Below are 20,189 nucleotides of genomic sequence, written 5' to 3'. Positions count from 1 at the left end.
AGCAAAACAAGGCAAGTTGATGTGACACACCGATGCTGGAGGCGTCTAATGTCAAAGCAGCAGACAAATACAACATTGCCATTTCTACAGAGACTCATGGGAAAGGCTGGCGGTTCAGAGAAGCCCTTGAGCTCTCAGCAGGTCGTACCCTGTTTTCCCTTGAGTCTCTGCACAAAGCCGCGGGTCCATTTCTTGGGTGCCATGTTGAGCGGGATGCCCGACAGCTCGCTGTTGATGTACAGAGCGCACTGGAGCTGCAGGAAGTCCCAGTCCTCCATGATCATCTGGGTTTTGGCTCCTGACATGCGGTGCTGTGGGTTTACACAAGTACAATTACTACTAATTTACTGACACATGCATGTAACAACACTTTTATCCTGAAGACAAAATGAACTAAATAAATCATACTGTTTCTCAGTTGATACTCACAACATGATCAAAACTGCTGATAAACCAGCTCAAAATACCCCACAGATCATTTATTATAGCTTGTCAAATTTGCGCCTATTTGGGTGTGAGCAAAAACACGCCGTTTTTGTGTGTCCCTTTAAATGCAAATGAGCTGCTGCACCCCGCCCCCTTTCCAGAAGAGGGCGGAGCTTTAACAGCTCGCACTTCGGTCGCTCAACAACAACAAAGCTGGAGAATCTCACGCAGCCAAAATGGCGATTTTGTTCAACCTTACATTGTTCAAACCGGAGTCGACACTGATGGAGAGACTCAGGAAGAAGTTACAACTTTTAGACGTTTCTGAATGGTTAGTGGATAAATTTATGTAGTTGCTGTGGAGTTGATTCAACTCATCCACTAGCATGTGCCGTCATGTTAATCTTTTGTGCAAAACCTGTATGGATGCCCACTGTACATAGCGTACCTGTTTGCCAAACAGAGTCATACACACCAGGCTAACGTTTATGATTGCTATCAAATGCTTTGAACGGTCTAATATTTTTTTCCAAAATATCGCTCAGACAGAAACTTTTTTTTTTTTTTTTTTTAAGCAATCGAGCCTGCCAGGGTCAACAAGCTAACAAGACTCTAAATATTGTTCTGGGGCCGTATTCACAAAACATCTTAAGGCTAAAAGTAGCTCCTAACTTGCTGATTTAAAAATAATGGGTGTGTCAGTCCTAATTTTAGGACTCCTACATTTTTGTTCTAAGAGTATTTCACAAAGCGTTTTAGCACTAAAACTAGCTCCTAAATCTGTGAAACGTTAGGAGTCGTCAAGAGGACTTCTAAGTCACTAAGACCAAATCGCAAACATCCTAATCCACACAAAGACACTGTACACCACTAGGCAATAGCGATAGAGCCTTGGGTGCTGAACATTTTCTTCATAAATGCAATACATATTTTGATTTATAAATTTGAATTTATGATCAGACACCTAAAATAAATATTGTTTCGTACCCGCTCGTTATGTGTGCGCGAAAACTGTTTACTCCCGCTGACATTCCCACGTGCGCTGCAGAGACGCGGTTGATATTTCACAAAGACAGGGCTTGACAGTGCGGGCGCTTCTGTGTGCGAAATTTAATGTCATAAAAAGTCTTCAATACATTAAATGGTAAAACAAATGTCTTAATGACCATTTTAAGACGTCTTATATTTTGGGGATGGAAAAACATAAATCGTGATACAGCCTATTGATTATTAAACTTCAAAAGGCTATGATTTCATATGAAAAAGAGCGCTGCACATTGCAAAGTCACAAGGTGGCGCTGTTGTACGAGCCTGGAAAACGCGCAACAGCGCCACCTTGTGACTTTGCAATGTGCAGCGCTCTTTTTCATATGAAATCAAGCTTCAGACTGCTTCAAAGTGATTCTCAATCAATGAATAGTGCACATTCATGCCAAGCGATTGCCAATGAACTCGAGTTGATGAATTATGACAATGTCTACTTTATGGCCTTTATATAATATGTTTTAGACGGTTGTAAGAATGCATATTTTATCTCTCACATTTGAAGGATCAGCCCACAATAGTATAAACATTTCAAAATAAGAGTCCCGATGTACTGTGAACTTGTTTATAATTAAAAGTCACACGCTACGTTTTTTTCTTCTTCTTCTTGGCATTATTGGTATTTTGGTTACACAAGAAATTATTTAATTTGATTTCCATTTAATTCATAGTAAACTATTGTAGTCTCTGGCTGGGATGCTCTCCCACAGGAAGAAAAGATTAAGGACATTATTTGACACATATTATTCAATATATAGATTTTACTAGTATCAATATAATCTGAGAGAGACACGATATGACATAGCAAGGAGAACTCTACCATTTAAATGCTGTAATTCTGAATAATTTACAATGCATAATAATAAATAATATTAGTATGTAATTAAATGTAAGTGGCCTATGTAATTAAAATGAATTTCAATAAATGAAAATATAGTTAAAAATCACATTATTTGTTGTTTGTCACATGTAGCAGACCATTTTTGTGCCGTGGGTAATAGGAGGATTTTCCACCCGGCTACCACCGCAAGTATATTTCAAACCTGTGGGAAGCACTGCTGTGGGCATAGTTAGTAAGCACATTGACATCATCCATAGCAACGAGGTCAACCCCGCTCTTACTCTTAGCTTAAGACTTCTGTCTAGTCCCTTAGTAAAAGTTTGTCTCAGCAGCTTTGTGAATAGGTTTTAAGAGAAAACTCTTAGCTAAGATGTTTTACTGCTATTTAGGAGAACTCTTAGTGGTGAGATAAAATGTTTTGTGAATACGGCCCCAGAACAGTTAGCATGCTTAGCTTGAACTTTTGCCATGGCGTTAGAACTGGTACACCGTTGTCGCTTGCGAAAACAAAATGGCGGCGCCGCGGGTGAAACATGCAGATTAAGGGGCGATAATATTATAATAAGATCCCCTTCCTACATCACTAGGGGAGTGAAATCTGAGCGGCTCCTTTTTTCACATGCTTGCAGAGAAAGGCTTGCCAAAACAAAGTTACTGGGTTGTCCTTTTTCACGTTTTCTGTGTTGGTAGATGCACCGGGGACCCGGTTATAGCGCTTAAACATGGAAAAAGTCTGATTTTCTTTATTTTAATGCATGTAATTATTTAGCAGGCACTTTTATCCAAACGAAGCGACTTACAGATGTCTTTATTCAACTAAAATTGGATGGAAAAGAGAGATTTTAGAGTAATTACACTGGATCACTTGTTTATCACATCCTTCTTTATGTAAAAGCAGCAATATTTCAAATGCATCCACTTCAGTTGCATAGTAGATCTGCAACAACTAATCGGTAAAACTGATAATTGACAACGATTACCAATTAATCGCGTTTGCACACAGTGTGGGGAAAACACGCCAGTATGATGCATTTCTATGGACAAAATGCATCGGATTGATCCATCTAGTTACAACCTGGATAGTTTTTCCTCTGCAATCATCTACTCGTGTTTGGTATCTCAAACGAGCCTGATGCCACCTGCGTACCTTCTTGATGACGTCGTTGAGGAAGATGATTTCCGTTAGCTTCATGGTCAGATCATCTTCATTAGTGCCTGATTTGAGGTCGCTGACGACAGAGGGCCGGATGCAGAGGGGCGGCACTAACAGGCGCGTCAGGATGAGGTCAGCGGGTTTTCCGGATTCTGGATTCATCAGCAGAAGAGGAACGTCCTCGTTTGGAATCCTCCGGAAGAGATTCAACACGACCAGAGGATTGAGGTTTTCCTGGATGACAAGAACCGAGAAGAGGAAATATAAAACTTTTAGTTATATCAGATAAAACAACACTGCAAAATCCACAAAACACCATCACTGTTAGTTTTCCTGTATCCTGATTGGTGGATATTAACCTGTGCTCTGGTCAGTAGTGACTCCACTTCTTTGTTGTGTTCAATGGCCACATCAAACGACTGGAGGAAATCCGACACCATGGGATCGATGACTTTCTTTGTGGTCTTATACTTTTCATGAATGATCTTCAGCAAGCCACATTTCTTTACGGGGCCTGGAGAGACATGAGCAATATTTCATCACATCATAATAATCAATGCAGAAGAGTGCAGAACTCATCCAGCCGGTGTTTTACCGTTAAACGCGTTGCAGTTCACGCATATGGTCTTCTTCCTGCATTTGTCAGAGATCTTCTTCTTGAGGCCGCGCTTCTGCAGGTACGCCAGTCCAGGTCTACGCAAGTAATCCAGAAACTGAAGCTTTTCCTCTTTGGCGAGAAGGATGTGAGAACACGTCTTACAGATCATCTGAACGAACAAGAATATAAAGATTCGCATAACTGTAATAATAGGCCAATAATATAAAATAATAAAAACTATAAATTTAAATATTTATAATATAAAAATACAATATAATTCATAAAATCAATGTGAAATATAGCAAAAAATAACATATTATGATTTCTGCAGTATTATAATGTAATAAATAGTAAATGATATACGGAATATATCATTTATTAAAATCATATTATATTTATATTGTATATTATTATTTAGTTAGCTTTTATTATTTTACTAAATTATATGACATTTATATGATTATATTGATACTGTATTATATATTACTTATATTTATAGTTCTTATAATAATATAAAATATTAAGTCAATAATATGAGTCAACATAAAATACAAATCAATATAAAAAAATACAATAAAATTCCTAAAAAAAGTCAATAATATACAATAATTTATAATATAAATCATGAGTATGTAATATTTTTACTAAATTATATTATATTTGATATACACATGTAATTTAGTAAAAATCATTAAATTTATATTGTATAATATATTATTTAGTTTTTATTATTTTACCAGTTTACATCATATTAATATTAATATAATTTATATTGTATTTTATATTTATATATACTAAAATATATTATATTTGCATAATACGTAATTTATTAAAAATCATATATTTATATTGTATAGTATATTTAGTTTTTATATTTTGACTATAAATTATATGACTGATTTATATGGTGGATTTTATATTACTGACTTAATATTTTTATATTATAACTCATAATACAATACATAACAAATACATAAAATATTACACAAAACATTTAATGTACAATCATTTATAGTACAATTTAAATTATAATATAAATACATAGTTATTTTTACTAAATTATATTTGATAAACATATGTAATTTATTAAAAATCATATATTTATTATTAGTCACAGTTTTTATTATTTTTACTTAATATTATATTTATATGAACATGATTTATATTGAATTATAGATTTATATTTATAGGTTTTATATTATTGACTTAAAATTTTGCTGAGACATTATATATAATACATAATAACATAAATACATAATTAGTTTTGTGTGGAAACCGTACACCCAATTTTCTGTCGCACATTTGTTTCTGTAAATAAGGGCCACAGTGAACTTGCCTGTAGGATCCCAACAATAGCTTTAAAATATCCGATATGAAAGCAGGGCAGCTCCAGATCCAGATATCCGTAGTGGCCGAGACAGTCAGCAAGGTTCTTCCCACAGGTTTCACATGGTCTGTCCTTCTCGCTGGTACCCTGAACACGAGAGAGATGATCAAGCCTCTTTTAATCATCTAACAAGCCATATTCCCATTTTATTATGAGTGTAGTATGTGTATTTGTGCTGTCACCATGCGGTGGTCCAGGACTCCATACTGCAGCGGTGTGTGGCTGGTGTCTTGGCTGTAGAGGTTCTTGCTGACCACCTGAATATGAGCCTGTTGTCTCATCTGCTCTGCTGATTTCATGCCAAAACAGATGTGACTTCTGATAAAACCAGAGAAACAAACATCAATAGACTTTCACATGCAGGAGCAAATTCATATACACATGCACAGTCAGACAGACAGACACCTAGCTGGCATATCTGTATGTAAAGTTCTGATGAAACATGTTTATCCTGCATGCAACCCACAAACTTACATCTTTTTGGCCACATCCGTCTCTCTAAACTGCTCCTTCACCATGACTGCGGCGCGTCCACGCACTCAGCGTGTGAATTTAGTGAAGTCAATATTAATATGGAGATTTTTGCGTACACTACAGTATTTAATGAAGGTCTCGTCTGATCCTTCTGCCACATGCAGCACTGCTTTGACGTCGGTGCGCGTCCATGCGCCTCTCATGAAGACCGAGCGCGTCACGGCGTCTCATCTGCGCTCAGCGACACCTGCCGACGGGGAGCGCTCTAAAAAATACAAACAATAAGCAAAATCTTGTTAAAATTGTTATATTTGGACCAAAATCAGTTACATGTGAATGAGTATGAATTATAAACATTCTGGAGTAAAGTTATGTACGCTTTGAAAGGTTCAATCAAAGCGACGTGGTAGCACTTTTGCATTTTTAGACACAACCACTAGATGTCACTGCTCTCTTATTTATACACCGAAAAATACATTTTAGATTAATTATTTTCAATGAGACTGATGAGCACAGGAATGCCAAGCAGATGTTAATTGTCAGTATTATTAATTTATTCAAGTATCCGATTTGCATAAACAAGCTCTGTTTGACACTAATGAACCCCTGCAGCCTGCAATTCTGATGCAAAAATTGCACTTTCATTTCACTTCACGTTCAAGAAACAGGAAGACCTTGTGTTTTCATAATTACATTTTGTGAAATATAATTCATAAAATACCTGAGGGTCAAATGTCCTCACTGATATATTCAGTGAAATATCATGACTTGTCAAATATCGCGAGGATTTGACTTACAATGGCCCAGATTATGCTTATATTTCATGATGATTTGCACGGGTTTCTGTGAGCAGACACAATTATTTCATTAATTTTCCTGTCATAAATAATGACATACTCATTTAACACACTCACACACACACACACACACACACACATCACTCCCTCACCTGCTGTGTCACTCATTTAATGACTGAAGTAAACGGCGCCTATAAGCCCATGGGATCGCGGGAAACGAATGACCCCATCAGGGAGAAATGAAAACACGACTAAATATAGTATGTAAGTCTCAAATACTATAAATCCTGATGTTTTCTGTGAGTTTGGGAGAAGTAGTACCTTCTTTGCCTCTGTAATGCTGGATTAGTGGCGGTTGCCAGTGAGACGTTTGAACGCCACTCGTTTGCCGCCAAAAAAGAAAGGACCGTTAACAAGCTCGTGTCACTGTAAGGCTTTGATGTTGGTCTTCAAGACCATAGACATTATTATAATGTCTATGTTCATGACAGCCAAAGTGACTCGAAATACAGCCTTTTAACTCAATACAAGTGTATATTGCGTCTGCTTGTTCCTTCACAAGGAACCGCAAATTCGCTTTCCAGAGCCTTCATCCTCTCTGTTCCTCAGTAGTGGAATGCGATCCGATCACGATCCGATGAGACCACACAACGATCATGAGTAAAACTAAAAACAAAGGTACATCACAGGGTTGCCAGGTTTTCACAACAAAATCCGCCCGATTGCTACTCAAAACTAGCCCAATCGCGTTTCAGGGGAGGTCACCCGGTAAAAAAAAAACGCATCCGGGGGGTAAAATCCGCGTTTTTGGTGGGGTTCCTGGTAAAATTTGTATTCCAGGGGCTGAATATCATGGTATTTTGGACGTGAAAAACAACCCGCAGCAACAGTGTTAAAGCTTCGCAAAGACCCGCCCCCTTAGTTACTGTTGCTTTGTCCAACAAGCCATGGCACTGTCACGCCACATCGCGGGGCGATTTATAAATTTATAAATTCGAACAATAAAAAACGTTTTGTGGCTCTTTAATGTGTCGTGACAGATTGCTGCAGAGCCTCAGTTCAAGCGGCTCGTGAACGATCATCTCTTCCTACTAGTTAATTTATAGCATCAAATAAACATGAATGAACATGAGAAGGAATGTTGTTTAAAACGCGGAAAGACATAAATACACACCATTTTTCAAGTTCAAGTCCACCGAGGTTAATCAAAGTCCCTTTAAGACAAGTCATTTAACTCGGCGGCCATCTTTGAAACGGCTCTCGGGCATCCAAGTGCAGCTCCTATATATCTCTTTGAATGGGGAAACATCAAATTCTCTAAAGCTGTTTTCCAAGCTTTCGATTAAATTTCTTATTTGAAATCACCAATGAAATCTGACAACTGTCTCATAAATTTTGTTTCTAAACGCTCGAATCATGACAAAAAAACGGTATTTCTCAGGCTGGATCAAGCTAATGCGCATGCGCAGTCCTAAATGCGCGTCTCTTGTGCCTCATTTCGGAGGCGCGCGTCTGTCTGTTTCTATAGAAACCGGAGCTTCTAACGGCCGCTGCAGTGACGCGATGACTTTACCAATCTGCGATTGGCTCTTATTTAGAAGGCGGGACTTATTCCGCCATATTGCGTGTTGCACTTTCTCCCATTCATAATGATACGAGTGACGCGTCTCGTGTTATTCTATAGTCTTTGGGTTAATCTTCTAACTCCTGACTGCTTTGTCGGACAAAATGGCGGATTCGGCGTTATGATTGGTTAGATCGCTTGTCAATCAAACTCCCGGCGAAGGGTCAATTCCACGGGAAAACCGCGGACTTGGCAACAAACTATTATTTTAAAATAAAAAATCTCTCTCTTTCTCTATGTTCTGCATTACACTTCTGTAATAATCTAGTTTATATTTGGCATTGTGTTCTGCAGATATTGTTGGCTCTTATTATAAGTCAGATTCCAGCTGTAGGCCTATCTATCGGTCTGCCGATAGGTGGCGCTGTTTGATAAGGGTTTGTTTACGGCAGCAGCTAGTTTTGCAGAGTCTAACCAAATCAAATATAATGATCATGAATCATGATATTAATGTGGCAGTATTAAAATAATTATAGTCCGCATACTGCTACTCAACAAACTTGCAGATTTGAATTTTTAACAGAATCTTTAACCCTTTCTGGCTATTAATTTAAAAGTAGTAAGAATGTAAATTATTTAATTAATTAATATATTAATTCCTCATAAAGCATTTAAGCTTGTGCACAAAACTCACCATAGACCCTCAGTGCTTAATATGTTTTGTTTTGTAATGGACTGTAAATTTCAGTAGCATGTGATTTCATGTTTCATGTCTGACTCTGTAAATCTGTTAAAGGATTTACGCGCCCAGGCTTTTAAAAACCTTTTAAAACGTCCAGGAAAGCTCTGTCAAGCAGAATCTCTGCATTGCAGTGTTAATAGCTGAAGGACCTTCTGATGGAACAGATAGACGAAGCAGACATCAGCAGAGAGACTAAAAGATGTTTTCAGTGTGGAATAATTCGATTTTAATCTCAATAACTGAACGTGCAATGATTTATTAATCTGTAGTTTGTTTACGGCATCTGTTGAGATTAAGAAAGCTTAAGTTAACAGCTGACTAACAGGATGCTGATTCTCATTAATGTGCTTTTATCCACTATCGTCGTGTAATGATTTATTGTAGATGTATTGAAACTGTACATAAGAAGAAGCTGAGGCTGGTTATCATACTTTGTACACCAGTGAATATTTATTTGGCTGTTGATTTTTGAGAGCCTTGCAAGTCTTGTTTGATTTAGGTATTTGATCTTTGTGCAAATCCGGTTCTGTGGATCATGAAATGATGAATAAATAAAGTTTGTGTTTTGAGCATGTGCATGTAATGGCACTGTATGTGTGGTGTGTGTGTGTGTGTGTGTGTGTGTGTGTGTGTGTGTGAAGAATGAGTCAGTAATGGAAACGCTGAGTTGAAGAAGAGGTCAGAAATATGAAAGGCACTGTGTGTGTCAGGGCAGAGGATGGTTATAAAAAGTCTTTTATCACGAGATCAGACCATCTGACCATTACTGCTCCATCACAACACTGTGTGTGTGTGTGTGTGTGTGTGTGTGTGATTCAGATTGTGTGTAAAGTAACTAATGATGTTTTCAGACAGCAATTCACAGTCCTGCACAGTGCTTTACAGAAACACATGCATCGACACTTCACTGCAAAAAAAAACTAATCAATATTTTGTTGTCTTTTCCAATAAATATAGCTGCAAATACTTTAGAAGCAAGAATAATAATGCAGAATTAAATTCTTTTTTACATGGCATAAGTCAAGATATAAAAATAATATTTTAGACATTATTACTGCAGTATTTTTGTAAAGCTGCATTTAAACTGTGCATGGGAAAAGCAGTAAAAAGATTTTTTGCATTTTGATGCATGCATTCAAGTGTATCACGAGACATGACCTAGACACCTGTAGTCTATGTGTCTGTTTCAGGTAATGTCATTACTGTTCAGCAGATTAAGGTCAGTGTGTGAGGAGTCAGTGGCATATGTTAGCATTTAAGCTTTAGTTAGTGTCTGTTAAGCTGTAACCGCTCCGGCGTTGTGTGTCCTGAAGCTTTACTGTGCCGATGTGAGATTTAGCAGAGATGAAACCGAGAAGAGAGCGCTTTATGCTTAATTAAAATAATCATTATGCTTTATGACAATGTTCATTATACCACTGATTATTAGAATGCAATTATGGTTCATCAAATAAAAAACAACAACAACAACAAAACACCAGGTTATTACACATTCTAAAAAAATAACTGTAAAAAAAACATAACAAATACTAATACAGTAAAATACTGTTTTTCATTGAATACTGTAAAAACAATGCATTCTGGGTAATATTATTTGTCATTTTTGAGAAAGTAGCCTATAGGCTACTTTCTCGAAAATGTCAAATATTACCCAGAATGCATTGTTTTTTTTTGTTTTTTTTACAGTATATTACTTCTGTATATCACAATGCATTTTGGGTAATATTATTTGTCGTTTTCGAGAAAGTAGCCTATAGGCCTCTTTTCATAAATCTCACTACTACTAGGATATACTATATACTACACAGTGTGCACACATTATGTGCATTTCCTGTACAAATGGGATAACAATATAGCATACTACTGGAATAACTGCATCTGCTTCACTTACTATTTCAAAAAGGAATGATGCAGTAGTATTTAGTATGTAGTAAGCTAGTATTCTGTTTAGTATAGTATATATAGTTTAAAGGAGTCCTATAATGCCCCTTTCACAAGATGTAATATAAGTCTCTGGTGTCTCCAGAATGTGTCTGTGAAGTTTCAGCTCAAAATACCCCACAGATCATTTATTATAGCTTGACAAATTTCCCCCTATTTGGGTGTGAGCAAAAACACGCCGTTTTTGTCTGTCCCTATAAATGCAAATGAGCTGCTGCTCCCGGCCCCCTTTCCAGAAGAGGGCGGAGCTTTAACAGCTCGCGCTTTGGTCGCTCAACAACAACAAAGCTGGAGAATCTCACGCAGCCAAAATGAGGATTTTGTTCAGCCTTACATTGTTCAACACTGATGGAGAGACTCAGGAAAAAGTTACAACTTTTAGACGTTTCTGAATGGTTAGTGGATAAATTTATGTAGTTGCTGTGGAGTTGATTCAACTCATCCACTAGCATGTGCCGTCATGTTAATCTTTTGTGTTGAATTGACCCTCGTTTGTGAAGCAGTCCGGTGTAAAATGACGGCATGTCAACAACACTCTACTACAACAACTCTTCCTCTTCTCTAAAGCAGCCCAACATGGCCTCACCCCCTCACTTGCGTGTTCTCGGGGGCGGGGTTTATGTAAATTTTAGGGTTAGTGATGTCACTAACCCAGGAAGAAGCTTGTTGTAGTCCCTACCAGCCTCCAACTGCAAATTCTTTAAAAGAAAATATCTCCCTTTGAGCGTCGTAACTTTGCAGATATGCTCAAACAGCAACATTACACACTAACTAAAGTTAAAAAAGTGAAATCATAATCAACCACCCCTTTAAGCAATCTGTAAAATAACATTGAAGCACCAATTTCTTATTTAGCAACCATAATGTCTTAAAACATCGTTGGGTCTGTGGTTAATGAAGGGTCAGAGTGCAGAAGTGGTTCAGCATGTTATCTTCATGCAGTATGATGTGATGTCACTCCATCAGCAGCCAATCAGAGCTACGGAGCACCAGAGGAAGCCATCAGATTCTGTTTCCTGTGGTGTGTGTGGCACTTTATCACTCATTAAAGCTCAGCACACCTGCATGTGATAATATTCATAACGCCGTTTATGTTTTAGTACACGGCAATCTGTGAGATCAGGACCTGCAGGCTATAAATAACAGCTGAAGAGGAAATATGAGCATGTGTTTGCATGTTATCTGCTTTAGTAAATGAGAGAGTTGCTCTGACTGACATTTAATTAATTGATTCAGATCATGTGAGTAAATGGACCTTTGATGAACCCACATGTTTAAATCTGCTCTGCCACACCTGAGCGCAATACACAAATGTGCTTCTAAAAGTGTTTCTGCATGCAAATCATATGTTGATCTATATACGCACACATCAAAACAAGGCATTTAAAGGGGATAGTTCACCTGAAAATGAATATTCTTGTCGTTTCAAACCTGTGAAACATGAAATGAGATGTTCAGCAGAATGCTCATTACTGTGAGAGTAAAAGGAAGCGATAGGCTTGAAGTCATTTTTGTGATACTTTATGGTGCTTTTTGTCTGTTTTGAAGCTTGAAAGTCTGTTGGATTCTGCTAAATATCTCATTCTGCTCTAACATCTTTGTGTTCAACAAAAAATAGAAAGCCATATAGGTTTGGAACAAAATGAGGGCGAGTAAATAAACCAAATTCTCATTTTCAGTTGTCAACTTTCCTTTTTACCTTGCATACTCAAACTTGCACGTGTGAAACCTCATGCTTAAATCCAAATAACAGTGGTGTGAACGGCTTGAACGCATCTCACGTCGGGCAGAGGAAGTCATTCGGCGTGTGTGTCCCTGTCCGTACACCCCCAGGGCCGCTGGCTTGTGTATATTTGCATATGTGAAGATAGCAGAAAGGCTGCATGTGCAGATAAGTGGAGATGGGCAGAAATCAATGCAGATGGTGACCTTTAACACAACTCATGACCCTTATTGTTCAGTCCTGTCTTTCATACACACATGCATGCATTGACTGGGAAACATGCGTGTTTAAACAAAACAGTATAGTGCTAATTTGTAAATGTATGTTCATATATATAAACTGTATTTTCGTATATATATCTACATTAATTACACTGGTCACATGAGTCATATGGACTAATCTTATACCTTTATGGTGCCTTTTTGACAGTTTGTGTGTGTATATATATATATATATATATATATAAACTTACTGTTTTTCTTTTACATATTTATATTTTTATAATGCATTTGACTTTAACTGAAATCTTCTTTCCAGGTGCACTGCAGGTACATAAACCTGTCAAGATTTGATACAAAGTGTGTGTGTGTGTGTGTGTGTGTGGCTCCCTGACGTCACCGCTCAGTCGGGCTGCTGCTGCCGAGGATCTCAAATATGTTCTTTGTTACTTTGAGCTTTACACCGGGGAACCGCAAAACACGGAGCCCGGAACACATGCGAGGATTACTTACTGTACCGACTTCAGCCTGTAAAACATTACAATAGACACAGATACCCTTAGCCATATTTCATAACAGATAAAATATAATATTCTTACTGACCCCAAACTTTTGAACGGTAGTGTATAATGTTACAGAAGCTTTCTATTTCAGATAAATGCTGTTGTTTTGAACTTTCTATTTATCAAGGAATCCTGAAAAAACTGTTTTTAACATTGATAATAATCAGAAATGTTCCTTGAGCAGCAAATCATCACATTAGAGTGATTTCTGAAGGATCATGTGACACTGAAGACTGGAGTAATGATGCTGAAAATTCAGCTTTGCATCAGAAATTACATTATATATATACTGTATATATATATATGAAATTTATTTTATATTTATTTTTAATGTATCTTATCATTTAAATAATTTATTTAATAGAATTTGCATGTGTGTGTATATATATATATATATATATATAATTTTTTCATTTCTTTTATTATTTAAATAATTAAATAAATTATTTAATAGAATTTGCACATATATATATATAATTTATTTTATATTTATTTTTTAATGTATTTATCTTATCATTTAAATAATTTGTTTAATAGAATTTGCATGTGTGTGTATATATATATATTATTTTTTCATTTATTTTATTATTTAAATAATTAAATAAATTATTTAATAGAATTTGCACATATATATAATTTATTTTATATATATTTTTAAATTAATACATTTATTTTTAATTAAATACATTTATTTTTATTTATTTAAATAATTTATTTATTAGAATTTGCATATATATATTTAACAGATATAACAGATATTATACATATATATAATTTATATTTCAAACAGATATTATATATAATTATAATTAATTTTTTTAATTTATTTATTTTATTATTTAAATAATTTATTTAATAAAATCTGCATATATATATATATAATGTATTTTATATATTTTTTAAATGTATTTATTTTATCATTTAAATAATTAAATTATTTATTTAAAATAATTTGCATATACATATCATTTATTGTATATATATATTTTAATTAAATACATGTATTTTTGTTTATTTAATTTATTTATTTATAATTAATTAATTAAAATAATTTATTTAATAGAATTTGCATATATATTTTTAACAGAAATTATATATATATAGACCTATATAATTATAATTTATTTTTTAAATTTATTTATTTTATAATTTAAATAATTTAATAGAATTTGCATATATATATATATATATATATATGTGTGTGTGTGTGTGTATATGTGTGTGTATATATATATATATATATTTAACAGATATTTTAAAATGCTTCATTAAATTAATGTAGAAGAGACTGTTCTATTTTTAAGTGTGTATGTAGGTTAGTGTGGTTACACTGACACTTTTTGCTGCTTACACTTGCACAATTTGGGTCATTGTACACTCGACGCGCCAGAAGTATTTGGATTGGGTTTCCGCCAGAATCCCGGATCATTAGAATCCATGTCGTGTTTTCCATCTGCCCGCAGTGTGTCTGTGGAAATAGAATGAGCTGGATGTAATGTGACACTGGAACACAGCGCTGCTGCTGCTCTCAGATCATGAGAGAACACAACACACTTCAACAGCACAGCGGATATTGTCACTCATCCTCCGGTGGGATTTAACCGGTAAGACCGTTTGTGCCTTGTTCAACTGCTTCGGGATGGTTTTGTTCTGGTCTCTAAGAGAGTTTATATCTCCATCCTGCGGGATCTGGCCGGGACTCCGGTGCACGAGCTCCCGGTGTTCTGACGGTGCGCGCGCGTGTGCAGTCAAGATTCAAGCGGGATCGCGATGCGCCGTGATTCGGATCATTAATTCAGCTTCAGTCGTCTCGATTCGGATGATTTATTTATGTTTAGATGATTCGGGTGATTCATTCTACTTGGTTCGGGCGATTATTTGGATGTTCTGCACACATGGTTGCACTGATGCACGTTTGTTTCATTCATAAATCCCGAATATTGTGCTGCATTTGTTGAATGTTTGTGGTTGTTTTTGCTCACACTTTACATTGCAGTTCTTATTTTAGTGTTTTACTTACTTTTACACAAATAACAAAAAAATAAATATAAAAATAATAATAATATTCACTTTATTTTGTAGGGCTGCTTACAATCACACATTATTAAAATAACATTTGTTATTGGTATTTTTATTGGTTGATTTATTTGAATAGGGACAGTAAAATCATGATTCCACCCAAAAATAATACGTTGTATAAAGAATAAAACATGCTAATTTGCATCTCACCTTTGGTTAACACTTTTAACTAATATAATATACGGATCAATGATGTGACGGGTCATTTTTTTTTTTTTGTCCAAAGGCCTTAATAATAATAAAAAACAAAGATATGACATCCAAAGTATGTAAGGTAGTACAACTAGATCTCTTTTATTGAATCCAAAAGGTTTTAATTATATTTTGCTACATATAAAGGTATTTTGAAGTGTCAAAAGGTCATTCGGTTTAACCGTCCAATACAGCCATTTCATTTGTGATTAAAATATCTTAAAATGTAATAAATGTATATATTTTTTATTCTGGCATGATTTTATAACATCATATATCAAAAATGGTATTAAAATTATGTGTAGAAGTCGTTGCTTTGTTATGAGAAAGAATGTCCAGAAAAAATTAATTTAATTGATGTCATTCGGAGTAACCAATATAAAGGGACCATTTTGGATCAAGTCATGTGGTCAATACCATGTGACAGGATGTGACATCATTCAGACACCTGCACATGGTCGTGAAGCAAAGTAACGAACTCTCTCTTAACTATTTGAAAAAGTCATGTTTTCACTTGCTCATACGCATGTCCCGAAACATCAGGTCATTCGGTACAACCGCTATAAAACATGGAAAATATTGTAATATTTTAAAAACTTGTACTAAATATAAAATGTTTGATTGTCATTTTGCTAGCTAGCTAGATATTAGCCTGTTAGCATTGTTTGAAAATATCGTCATTCGGTATAACCAAAAGTGTCATTCGGTAAAACCGAAATTTTACTTAAACCGAATTTTTTGGTGACACATTTTGTCCATCTTGTAAAAATGACAAAAGCAGTGTTAACTGATTATAAAAACCACATAATCTCATTGTTAACACTTAATGAAACTTCAAAATTAATTATATCTCCATTATGTTTTTTTTACACTTTTAAAAACTTTATTCGTCAGTGACCCGTACACATGCATACATGTATATACCTAATAAGAGAGAAGAAAATGCTAACTTTTTGTCACTACCATAATAATTTTTATAGTAACAATGCAAAGTATTACTTTTATTTTTCTTAAAGTGAAAACAAAAATGTAATTATTTGAATTATTGAGCATGAAAATTGTTCATTTTGTGGTTGTAAAGTAAAAGCAGGTGTGTGTGTGTGTGTGTGTGTGAAGATGCTGCTGTTTCATGCCTTGTTGCGAAAACAACAAAAACCAGAAAATAGAGGTTCTTGTGAACCATTATAGATCTGTGTGTGTGTGTGTGTGTGTGTGTGCTCATGGAGGTATTTCTCTAGTTGAGTCATTGACCAGCCCTTAAATTCCACTTTACAAAGTGGACTTTAGTCACAGTGATTGTACTGTGAGTTGCATAATACTCTATGTGTTCTATTGCGGTTTATACATAATTAAAAACGAACTCAGACGTGATTCTTGGTAACAGGGTTTTGCTCGGAGTAACGAGAGTGATGTAAGTGAAGTGCAAGCTCTGATCGCTCTCATGTGTCTCTGGTGTGTTTGTAAACTCACTGTCCAGAAGCAGGAAGAGCAGACGTGAATCTGAGGAGGGATTTCATGTCCTCCTCCTGGATGGGCCCCAGAGAGCGTGTTGTGAGGGGGTCGTCTGTCCTATTCAGCTGTAGATGTAGACACAGCAGCCAGTGGACAAAAGACACACTGACACAGAGCAGTGTTTGTAGCACGTGTGTGAAGCATCATTTGTTAACTCTGCTTTCAGTCTTGATGGACACTGCTGTGAGGCTTCATAAAGTCGAGAGGGAGACGGGCTGGTGCTGTGGTTCCCAAACTGGGGTACGCAAACAAAGTTTTGCCGTTGGTTTAATGCATTAATTTTTTTGTTTTTCTTTTCATTTTAGTCAACTCAATATTACAAAACAAATGCCAGTTAATCGGACTGCAATCATTACACACATGACTGTCTGTCTTCTGTAATAAAGCAAGGCAGGCAATTTTATTTTATTTTTGATATTAAAAATAGGAACAAATAAGCAAATTACAAACAATAGGACAAATACAATAGAAAACAATTATTTACAAATTAAGTAATCTTTAATTTTTTTCAGGTGCAGTAGCCTAGGTTTATTTAACGTCTTAAATACTACAGAAATTGAATAATCAAATGTAAAAATAAAATCACTATATGAATTAAATATAAATCGATTCATATTAAAGATACAAAAGTGATTCAGTCAAAAACAGTGATTTAAAAACATTAATGAAACTGACAGCAACAGTTTATTAGGCTGCTGTCCCTTTAAGAATGAATGCACGGATCTAATATACTGTTACACATCCGATTTTCTGTTTACGTTCTGGTAGGACATAGACTGTGTTTATGTGAATACTGCACACGATGTGCATTTTCACATAATTGTGTGTGTGTTTGACCATACAAGCGCAATAAGCTGTGAAAGAAAACTGAATTCGGGATCACATGCATCTGTATCCGTCAGTCCTTTTCCGCGGCTTATTGTGATTAATAACACTCTAACTTGTCAATAACCTAAGTAGTACTGCGACGTTAAAGAAGTGTAACACTTTAGAAAATCAATTTTTGAAATTTTTTGCGAATTGGTAGAAGATAGAATCGCAATTCATATGTGAATCAATTTTTTTTCGCCCACCTATTTTGCAATGAAATAATAGTTCCAACGAAAGCCACAGCAGAACTGTTGTGCATCTCTAAGCAACACACAGCGTTGTTTCGTTACGAATCTGCTGCTTTGAATGAATCGGAAGAGTAAATGATTCAATGAATTCATAAAAGACAGCCACTTGATTCATTACTGAATGAATGAATCAATGAATCATGACTTGCCGCCACCTACAGATGGTTTTAGTTTAATGTTTAAAAGTATCACTTCGTTTTTTTACCATAATTTCATATTTCTCTAGTGAACTTTTTTTTTCAAACGTTATATCATAACATTATTTATGCCATTGCAATTGCTTTCATGCCACCTCTGAGCAGCATTAAACAGTGTGTAAATACATCTAGATGCAGATCATCAGAGAAGAGAGGGGAGGTTATTCTGATTAAAGATTACGAGGAACATGAATTTAAAATAATAATGATGCACACGGATAAATAATTTATAATAAATACTGCAATATTCCATTTAATAATTGCTCATTTTGCTTTCATGTGGACTTTAACGCTACAGCTTTACTGAACTCATTTTAACCAGACGGATGGCAGTTTGTGTGTGTTATGTTCGCTGTGTTTTGGGTGTGTAATCTCCGTTGAGATAACCTATCTTGCTCTGCTGTGATGAGACGCCTGCGAGTCGGTCTACATCAAACACACACACACACACACACACACAGAGGTCAGGTCAGATGGCGAGCAAACACCCAACGTTAGATCTGTGGAAAGGTCACCGACCTCTGGCTTCATCCAAAAACACATCCGTTTGCACAGATGCCACACAGTATCCTAGACAGTATCCTAGTTAATTATGATTTCCTAAAGATGTTTATTTGCCTCACAACACATGAATACATATGGAGTAAATTAGGCTTCTCTCCTGTATGATTTCACATGAGTCTCTTCAGACATTAGAACTGTACATGATTTATGAGCTTCTACATCTTTTGACCTCCAAACTGAACTCCTTTCCACGAATTGATCATAGAAATAAAAACAGTATAAATACAGAGCTGAGAGATGGTTACTCAGCCCAGCCTGAGATAGCTTTCATATTGGGAGATGTTTACATGCATTAGGGAGCCACTTTCAAACTGCAGGGTATTGAAATCACGCGCATTCGCGTTTTACTTTCGCTTTCGATTTCACGATCGTGCAATAGGGAGCGGTGGTGTTGAGTGCACATTGTACAAGATAAGACATTTGTCAGATGCTTATGCTGCCTTCACGTGCTATCGGAAATGTGATAATTCTCACTTCTTAAGTCGTGATTACAAGCACATCGCATTCAAATTCAAAATGAGAGGGCATTAATGTGCAATTTTTACCTATAGGAAACTCATATTTACAATAATTCCAAGAGCGCATGAAGGCAGCATTAGGTTCTGTCGTGCAACAAATCCTCTGCAATGGTCTTGTCAGTCATCTCATCACATGATCAGTGAACTCTGATTCCTGCTGCACTACGTACGACTCTGCAGCTCATGTTGGACGAGCTGGATGGGATTGAAGCGACCGTTATCCAACTGAATTAAATGTTTTCTATTTCTATGAAAAGCAAAATGACAGTAGAGGCGTTATGTAAACGTAGAAGTGGCATATTCTATCCTAATTTCACCCTCACACTCACCCTGCGTCCCAATGTCCATACTATCCATCCAAAATAGTATGTGAGATTAAAATAAGTGTGTCCCAAAGCATAGTATGTTGAAAAGAGTATGCCAAAAGTCCCTGGATGGTCTACTATATTCGAAGTGTGGATCCATGCACACTATAAAGGCTAATATTGCCCACGACCCATTGCGCTTTGGATGAGGATTCAGTTCAGAACTACAAACA

General features: G+C 35.9%; 2 protein-coding genes across 2 annotated transcripts in view; one reads left to right on the top strand and one right to left on the bottom strand.

The window, feature by feature from the left end:
* The window catches only part of polr3a (polymerase (RNA) III (DNA directed) polypeptide A), a 30,166-nt gene extending 24,030 nt beyond the window's left edge, over positions 1 to 6,136 (bottom strand). The window contains exons 1-7 of the mRNA XM_051915021.1: positions 5,924 to 6,136; positions 5,632 to 5,767; positions 5,399 to 5,536; positions 4,060 to 4,231; positions 3,824 to 3,978; positions 3,459 to 3,698; positions 149 to 311 (exon numbers count right to left, since the gene is read on the bottom strand). Coding sequence (XP_051770981.1) covers positions 149 to 311; positions 3,459 to 3,698; positions 3,824 to 3,978; positions 4,060 to 4,231; positions 5,399 to 5,536; positions 5,632 to 5,767; positions 5,924 to 5,967 — 1,048 coding nt within the window. The 5' untranslated portion in view covers positions 5,968 to 6,136. The remainder of the gene's footprint in view (positions 1 to 148; positions 312 to 3,458; positions 3,699 to 3,823; positions 3,979 to 4,059; positions 4,232 to 5,398; positions 5,537 to 5,631; positions 5,768 to 5,923) is intronic.
* An 8,788-nt stretch (positions 6,137 to 14,924) lies between these two features.
* The window catches only part of LOC127523841 (zinc finger MIZ domain-containing protein 1-like), a 41,471-nt gene continuing 36,206 nt past the window's right edge, over positions 14,925 to 20,189 (top strand). The window contains exon 1 of the mRNA XM_051914945.1: positions 14,925 to 15,075. The gene's annotated coding sequence lies outside the window, so the exon portion shown is untranslated. The remainder of the gene's footprint in view (positions 15,076 to 20,189) is intronic.

Source organism: Ctenopharyngodon idella, chromosome 12 (genome assembly GCF_019924925.1).
Source record: "Ctenopharyngodon idella isolate HZGC_01 chromosome 12, HZGC01, whole genome shotgun sequence".
NCBI classification, from domain to species: domain Eukaryota; kingdom Metazoa; phylum Chordata; class Actinopteri; order Cypriniformes; family Xenocyprididae; genus Ctenopharyngodon; species Ctenopharyngodon idella.
The sequence above is the reverse complement of the archived record's forward strand: the minus strand, read 5'-3'. Positions and strand labels throughout refer to the sequence as shown.